The 7,943-nt window shown below is 64.4% G+C and overlaps 1 protein-coding gene across 1 annotated transcript; it reads left to right on the forward strand.

Annotated features, from left to right (window-relative positions):
• The first annotated feature begins 2,063 nt into the window (after positions 1-2,063).
• Positions 2,064-7,184, forward strand: SCN4B (sodium voltage-gated channel beta subunit 4). Its single transcript, XM_085303155.1, has 6 exons — positions 2,064-2,262; positions 3,113-3,232; positions 3,849-4,012; positions 4,594-4,819; positions 4,953-5,082; positions 5,166-7,184. The coding sequence occupies exons 1-6, from the start codon at positions 2,064-2,066 to the stop codon at positions 5,257-5,259; spliced, it is 933 nt and encodes a 310-aa protein (XP_085159281.1). The 3' UTR covers positions 5,260-7,184.
• The last annotated feature ends 759 nt before the right edge of the window (positions 7,185-7,943 follow it).

The following is a 7,943-nucleotide window of genomic DNA, read 5'->3' on the forward strand; positions in this document are numbered from 1 at the left end:
CCGCTGCTCGGGTGAATTTCCCGTCCTTAAGCGCTAATACGGCTATCTCTGCTCCGCAGACGGAGGGTCCGAGGCACTGAGGATAAGTGGCTTGTCCAAGGTGACTTCGCAGCCGAGTCCGGGAGAGGACTCTGAAGTCCTGCCTCCAGCCCCCTGCCCTGCCTGCATCAGCCGCTAACATCACCAGAGCTTTCTTCTGCGAGCGCTGCGGCTGCGTCGCGCTTTGCCCTGCTCCGCTCTGCTGCTCTGCGAGCAGGGACCGCTGCTACCTGCCTGCTAACGTGAACCGGGGAAATAGCCGTAGGGAAGCAATGCGCTGCTTGAACACAGCCGCCAGCACGCCCGCCGACAGGTCGCTCTTCTGACAGTCTGTTTTGTGAAGCAACCATTTGCATGCGCTTCTCCCCAGCTCGGGGACGAACCCGTACCGCAGGGCCGCCGCTTGGAGCATGGCACACAGACCTGTGCATGGGGACACCCGAAATCCCCCGCCCCACGGAGAAGGAAGGAGGTTTGCAGCCATTCCCCTCCCTGCCGCGGGCCCCGCTGGGGCTGGGTCCAAGCCACCTGCATCCGTCAACACCCGTGGCCGCACTCCTGCTCGTGTAGGTCATCTTCCTGCTAACGGGCATAGAGGGCCTAAAACCGAGGGCTGCATTTGCAGCCCGCACTGCTGAGAAACTCCCTGTGAGGCACTTTACAGGGCATAGTTTGTAAGTGCATTTTAAATGAGCTGGAGACACTAAAGGCAGGTAAGTACCAGACTCCCTGCAGGACTTGGGTGCTATTCCCTGCTCTCTTTTGAAAGTCCCTGCTCAGATAAATGCAGTGCAAGCTGCTTTCAGCAAGGGAGGCTGAAAATGTAGTGCTAGGAGAGACTCAGAGACTCTGGGCAGAAGGAATGCTGTGGGCGGAAGTGGGAATTTTGTCTGGGCCGGGAGCCTGGAGGTGGGAGGGGAGAGCCTCTGTGCAGATCTGCGTGGCCGAGTGTTTCGGAGACGTCTTTGCTCTCCAGGGACTGGCAGCGGGCAGCCCGGCTTTCCCCGTCGGTGCTCCTGGGAAGGGCTAGACCTGGGCGTCCCGGCCCGAGCGAGCGTGCCCGGGCTCGGGGACTCGGCGGAGAGCCCAGCCCACCAGCGCTGCTTGCTCTCTGTGCCGGGAGCTCGCGCTGGTTCTTAGGGGCAGCCTARGTTTCTGCGGAGCAGTGTTTCCACAGCCCGTGGCTGTTCGGGTGAATCCCGCGTGCTCTCCCCGTGAGGCCAGTGGCCCCCAGACAGGGTCCTGGTGGGTGCAAGAAGCCGGGAGGGTTGGCTGCAGCCCTGGAGTGAAATTCTTGCTGTGGCCCTGGCCGGGGTTGGAGGGCTGTTGCTGCTCTCTCAGAGGCTGTGTCCTGGGCTGCAGGTGCAGCACTACCGCGTGTGGCTCGGTGGCTCCGGGACCCCGTGCAGGGGGACTTGCCCGGCGTGCTCGCCCTCCCTGCAGCAGCAAAGAGCAGGCAGCCAGCGCTTCTGCGTTAGCAGGAGTGGCTGCTCCCCGGCTCTGCTTCCTCCGTTTTTGGGGAAGAACTGTGCCTGCAGGTGCAGGGAGAGGTAGTCTGGACTCCCCACGGGGCTGGGCTTTTCCTGTGAAGCAAATGCTGGCCTGGAGAAGCTCAAAGCAGGGYGCTAGGGGTGCAAAGTGCAGCAGCTATGGGCATAAGGCAAAGCAAGGGTGGCAGCTGGGGTGGCAGGTTCACTAAGTGATCTACCAGCCTCCCAACGTGTTTCCCTCTGTGCTTTATTTAGTGGTAACATATCGCTTGTGTCTTCCTGAGACCACAGCGTGACAGGAACAAGATCAGCCTCCATTTGCCCCACACATTCAGTTCAGGTTATGCTCGTGATGCTATAATGGTGGCAGGCAGGATTAAAAGTGTTACAAGCTGCAAGGAGTCATCTTTCCTGTAAGTAACTGTCCCCTTGGAGGGACCTTCCTGCTCAGACGTACCTGCCAAGCCAGGCGTCCCCCAGGGAGCAGCTCTGATCGCCCTGGGACTCTCCTGGCCCTGACATCCCCTCCGTAGCATGCTGACGGTGTTGGAGCCTGACAACTGCGGGAAGCCTCTGTTCGGCGGGGATGGCTTCCTCGTGGTGGGGAAAGCCTCTCCAGCAGAACGGAGGATGCTTCTTTGTAAAGTTAAGTTACCGTTTTGCTGCAGTGCTTGCAATGCAGCACTGCAGCAGGGACGGAAGCCCGCGTGCGAGGCTGTCAGGCTCAGCCTGGGTGAGGCGTGCCTGGGGAGGTGTTAGCGCCGGCACGTGTAGGAGAATAACTAAGGAGCTGAAGCGGTTGCGGAGTTGCCTCTGCTCTSCTGAAGCTGAGGGCAGTCCCTCTAGGTTCAGGTGTCAGTGGAGTGGCAGRCTGGCTTGAGGGCACGGCAGGAGCCGTGGGACCCAAAACCCTTGGGTTTTTGCTTGTTTTCCCTCGGAATCCAGGCTTACAGCCTTCTCTTTGGCAGCCTGAGGCTATGGTGGGGAGGGCGCGGAGAGCGCCTCGTGCTACGCGGGAGAYGGGGCAGAGCAGTCCGAGCCCCGCACCCCTGCCTGGCCGCGGGCGCRAGGCTCTGCTGCCACGGCAGGGAAGTGAGCGCCGTCCCGGGGCACGGCTCGAGGGACAGGCCCCCAGGAAGACCCCTCTGGCTGGAGGGGGCAGGCAGCCCCAGCGAGAGGCTGGCCCAGGTGCCCCCGGCCGACGGGGGAGGCAGGGAGATGGGCTGTCGTCTGCCTTCTGCGGAGGCGCAGCCACGGCTGCCCCGGGAAGGCAGAGTGCCAGGGCAAGGCTTTGCAGGGACGAGGGGTCCCTGCTGCCGCGGAGGTCTGGGGAGGAGGAGGAGGAGGAGGCTCTGCTGGCTTGTGGCACGTGGTGCAAGCAAGCCAGGACCGCGGTATGGGACTGCTCCCCTGGGCCAAAGCGAAGCATCTCTGTGCCCACAGGAGGGGGGTTGTGCAGATGCTGCTGGCAGTGCCATTCCCCTGCGCGCGACCTCGGCAGCTTTCAGACGTGCCCTTGGCTCTCACCGCCGGGCTTGCATCTGCTCCTTCGATGCATTGCTTTCCGCTCCGCTAATGGGGAGGAGAGGAGCGGCAGAGCTGCCTTCTGCAGTTTGAAGGTCATCCGTTGGCTACCGCGGGAGGCGAAGCTTTCTGCCAGGCAGACTTGCTGGGATGCTGCGCCCAAGCGCTGCACAGGCTCTGTAAGGAGTCTGCTGCACCAGCTCACCCAGAGCCCTTCGATGGGGGGGGCGCGGGGGGGCAGTCCAAGTGGCAGCCAGCCAGCACGGAAATACTAATTAGTGTTTGAACTCACTGCTTTAAGAACAGAGAGCTCTGCTTTGCTTTGGGCTTTTTTTTCCCCCTTTAAGGCTTAGCGGAAGGCGTTGTGGATAACATGCAAATCAGGGGCTTTCATTTGCATGCCTTCTCCTTGGTGAGAGGATGGCTCCCCTTGAATCCGCTCTGCCTCTGCAGGGTGCCAGACAGCCCGCTGCACGCTTTCTAGGAGCAGGGAGCCCTGCGTCTGCCGAGCTGCCCTGGCAGCCCGGCGCAGGCTGGGCCAGCTCCCCCCGCCAGGTCCTGGGCAGCTCGGTGCATGGAGAAGGCTGAGTCCCTGGCTGCACGTCCCCCTGATCGCAAAGCACGTGCTCTTCTTCGCATGGGCCGTCTCCAGCGAGAGCGTCGGCGCCTTGCTCTCCCTGGCCAGAGCCAGGCAGCAGGGCTGGCTGCAGCGCGGCCCGGGGAAGGACAGGTTGTGGCAAGCCGGGCTGCCTGCCGGCACGGTGTCCTCACTCTCTCCTCCGCACTCCCCACCAGGTTGGCATATCTTCTCCATCGTCTTCACCTTGGAGGTGTCAGTGGGGAAGACCAACACGGTGATGGCTCTGAACGGCTCCAACGTCCTGCTGCCCTGCGTCTTCACCACCTGCATAGGCTTCCAGGACCTGGTCTTCACGTGGTATTTCAACTCGACAGAGATGGTGGGTGGCTCTCTGGGCTTTGCCTCTGCTTTCCTGGCTCGTGGTTCCCTTCCTCCGCACGTGGGTGCCTGCCAGCCGGGAGGGGCGTTTGCTCCCGGCGCGTCCAGCTCTGGGGGCACAGGGCCGTGCAAACAGGGCGACTCCTGTCCCCAGGCACGCTTCTGCTTTGGGGTGCAAAGCTGGTCTGGGTGCTTCGCTGCTCAGGAGCTCTGTCATTTCTGTGAAACTCCTTGGTACCAGCTTGAGAACCAGTTTCACTCCYTTTGCTCAGAAATTGGCTATTCAGGAGCAAGTCTGCGCTTTGGGCAAAATATGGTTCATTTTCTCCTCTGGGGCTGCTCTGYGGTTCTGCCTCCTGTGGGGAAATTCCTGCTCTTCAGCTTATGCCGTGCTCTGCGCTGCGGTCCTCGCCATCGCTGCACCGGTCTCCTGCTTCCCCGGCGGGCTGTGGCTCTGAGGCCCTCCGCGGCCGCGCCTGCTCCGCCGGGGCGTGCGCGACGCGTGGCCGGTCACGTCCGTGCGTGCGCAGGAGGGGCAGGGCAGGCTGAGCCCCCCAGCCCCCCGCCTGCCCGCCCCTGCAGATTTACCACGGCAAGATAAAGAGCAAGGCCTCGGAGCCCCTCCTCGTGGGGCGCAACCCCCGCGTCGAGTTCGTCGGCTCCACCACCGGGAAGGACAACAACATCTCCATCGTGCTGAACGAAGTGGACTTCAGCGACGCCGGGAAATACACGTGCCACGTCAAGAACCCCAAGGAGAAGAACGCGCAGCACAACGCCTCCATCTTCCTCACCGTCGTGCACAAGAGTAAGTAAGTCCCGGCGCGGTGCCGGGCGCCGGCGGGCTTCCCGGGGACGCCCGCAGCCCCGGGGTGGGGGCGCCGGCGGGGGGCTGCCCCGCTCGCCCTCGCCGAGCCCGCTCCGGCCCCTTTCTCCGGCAGTGGTGGAGACGGACAACACCGTGACGCTCATCATCGTGGGCGTCCTGGGGGGGGTCATCGGCCTCCTCGTCCTCTTCATGCTGGTGAAGAGAGTCGTGCTGTTCATCGTCAAGAAGGTGCAGGACAGGAAGTGAGTGGGGCCGGGGCCGGGGCGGGGGGCGCCGGGGCCGGGGGGCGCGCGGCGGGCGCTCGGCAGCTGGCCGCTCTCCGCAGGAAGGAGTGCCTCGTGAGCTCCTCGGGCAACGACAACACCGAGAACGGCCTGGCGGGCTCCAAAGCGGATCAGAAGGCGGCACCGAAGGCGTGAAGCCGCGGCGGCCCCGGGGCCGGGGCGGCGAGCCGTCCCCTCCCGCGTCCTTTTTAACGCTGCCCGCGCTTGAGACGTGCTCCCGTGCCTGCAACCCGCACTGCTTCTCGGAAACGGCTTCAGCTGCTGCGCGGACGGGGAGCGTCCCGCCGAGCCGGCCCGCGAGCCCGGCGCCGGGACGGGAAGGAGGACGGGGCGCAGCGGCGCGTGCCGCGGCCCCGGGCCGTGCCGCGCCGGCAGGCTGCGGGGTCCCCGGCGGCCCCGGGGCGCTCCCCTGCGCCGGCGGCCCTCCGGGCCTTACTCCCGCTCCCCTCTTTTTAAAGCAAGGCACCTAACGCAGAGATGCTTTCCAAGCTGATCTGCCCAGGCTTTAACTCCTTAAGCGGATTTCTTTTCTTTTTTTCTTTTTTAATACTAGACTCCCGTGGGAAAAAGGCTGCTCGTGTTGCCCCTTCACCCGAGGAAAACTGTGGCACTCGGTCCACAAGGCAGGGAGGGAGCCCGGTCGCGCCCCGGCGAGAGGAGCGGGCTCGGGGCTGCTCCAGCCCGCTCCTGCTCCTGCCACCGACCGGCTGCGTGACCTTGGGCAAGTCACTCTGCCTCTCTGTGCCTCAGTTTCCCCAGCTGTAAAATGGGGATAATAATACTGCTCTACCTCGCAGGGGCTGTTGGCTAACGTAGCACGGTGCTCTGGGACCCTTGGGCGAGGGCGCTGCAGGGGCAAAGCCGGAGGGTCTTTGCGCTGCTGGGGTGAGGGCCGCGCAGGAACCGCCTCGGCCGGGTGTCGCGGGTAGGCTGGCCGCCGTGCCCCGAAGGACGGGCTCGGCGTGGAGCTCGCCGGCGCGCAGGCGCGCCCGCYGCCCGCCCGCCGAGGGCCGCCGAAAGCCGCGCCGGGCTTGGGAGGCGCTGGAGACGTGACGCGCAAACCACCCTGTGCCCGCGGGCTGTGCGGGGCTGGAGGGGAGAGCGTTAATTTTGCAGCTGAAGGTGCCGGTGTGCTTTAGGAGGCGATTTGTTCCCCGTTTCACCTGTGCTTGCGGGTRCGCGCCCGCGCCGCCGCGGGACAGGCCGCCAGGCGCCCGGCGGGTTTCCTTGGCGGCTGGGTAAATGGGAAGGTGGGAGTCAGGCCCCCGGATCCCGGTCTCACCTGTGCCCTGGGGAGCTGCAGGACCCTCGGGCAAATCACTGGGCTGCTCTGTGCTGCAGTTTCCCCAGCTTCCCCAGGGAYGGCAAACCTGAGCTACCTCGCAGGAGCTGTGAGCGAAGCGCCCGGCGCTCCTCGGGCGAGGGGCACTCCGCACGTGCCGGGAGTTATTAATGTACCATCGCCGCTCGGGAGAGTCTAGGCAGGATATGCGAGATCCCCCAGTTATCCCGTGAGACCTCCAGCCCATCCTTGGAGAAGACCTCCCAGGGGAGAGGACAGTGAGGGGAGGAAGGGTGTTTTTTTTTCTTTTGAAGAACTATTTTTAGCTGTCCTAACCTGCCAGCATTTTTTAGAYGGTATCTGGACCCAGCTCCACTTACCACAGGATATGCAATGCTGTACTATGCATGGATTATTCCTCTGGCTTGAAGGAAAAAGTCAACATAACCCATCTGGAAATGTATCTCTGCCTGTACGCATGCGTGTGCGGGTGTTGCAGGCAGCGCCGCGGGCAAGGGGCTGGCTCGGGAGCCCGCGCGGGGTCCCTGCCGTCCCYGGGGCTCCCGCCACGGGCCGTGGGGACGGCTCCGCTGGGGGCCTGTGCGGTGGTGTGACCGCCACGGGCGCGCTTAGGTGCATGGAAATGCACGTAGGAGACGGCTGCGAGTGCACCCACGGTGTGCGCAACACGCTGTGTTCAGACCTAAAACACATTTTGCACTGTAGAGTTTTAGCTAGCTTTGCCTTGAATGAAATAAAGTTTATGTTTACTAGAGAAGCTCTCTGGCGCGTGGCTTCCTGGGGGTGCTGGCTGGGGCCCGGCGCCTGCAGCGGTCCGCGGTGCTGAACGGGGCTGCGGCCGCTCGCGGTGCTGCCGGCGCCCAGGGCCGCGCGGCGGGGCCGCGGGCAGAGCAGGACTGTCCCCCGACTCCTTGTTTTGCTTAGGAAGGGATTAGAAACGTGCAGGCACAACCAAGCACAGGGGTGCCGGAGCGCGGTGGGCGCCCGGGCAGCGGGCAGGGTCCTGTCGGCACCTCGGCCGCGCTCCCGGGTCCTCGTGCGAAAGGGGCACAAACCCCTCACAGGCTGCATGAAAAAACAAATCCCTTCTTTAAGGGGGGGGATACGTGACAGCACGAACACCGTTTCTCCCTGTAAACTAAGATAGGGCGACTAATCCAAGCAAGCAGCAGCTTCCGCCCGCGGGCACCTGCCTGGCGCCGCAGGACCGGCGCCGGGCCGCAGACTAATCTCTCTCCGGAAGGCAGCTGGAGCCGGTCGAATTCCTCGGCGGTGTCGGGAGCCTCCGTCTCCTCGGCCGCCCTCCGGCGTGCTAAGCCCGCGCGGGGTCCGCAGGCTTCGCTCGCCCTCGGCGGCTCACGATCCGATTCCCGTGCGCGGCCGGGGCCGGGGGAGCCAAGCGCGAAAGGGTCGGGAGGCCGGGGGCGGAGGGGGACGCGTCCGGCGGCTCTCACAGCTCCGACTGCACGGGCGGAGAGGCAGAGAGGCCCGTTGCGGACGCTGCGCCTTGCTGCAG

The sequence above is a fragment of the Rhea americana genome, unplaced genomic scaffold, assembly GCF_003343005.1.
Source record: "Rhea americana isolate MKP2758 unplaced genomic scaffold, rheAme1 scaffold_197, whole genome shotgun sequence".
NCBI classification, from domain to species: Eukaryota; Metazoa; Chordata; class Aves; order Rheiformes; family Rheidae; genus Rhea; species Rhea americana.

Coding starts and splice junctions, on each gene's coding strand:
- SCN4B (XM_085303155.1), top strand. CDS start 2,064: ATGCTGACGGTGTTGGAGCCTGACAACTGCGGGAAGCCTCTGTTCGGC. Junction 4,820..4,952: donor CCTCACCGTCGTGCACAAGA/GTAAGTAAGTCC, acceptor TTTCTCCGGCAG/TGGTGGAGACGGACAACACC. Junction 5,083..5,165: donor AAGAAGGTGCAGGACAGGAA/GTGAGTGGGGCC, acceptor CGCTCTCCGCAG/GAAGGAGTGCCTCGTGAGCT.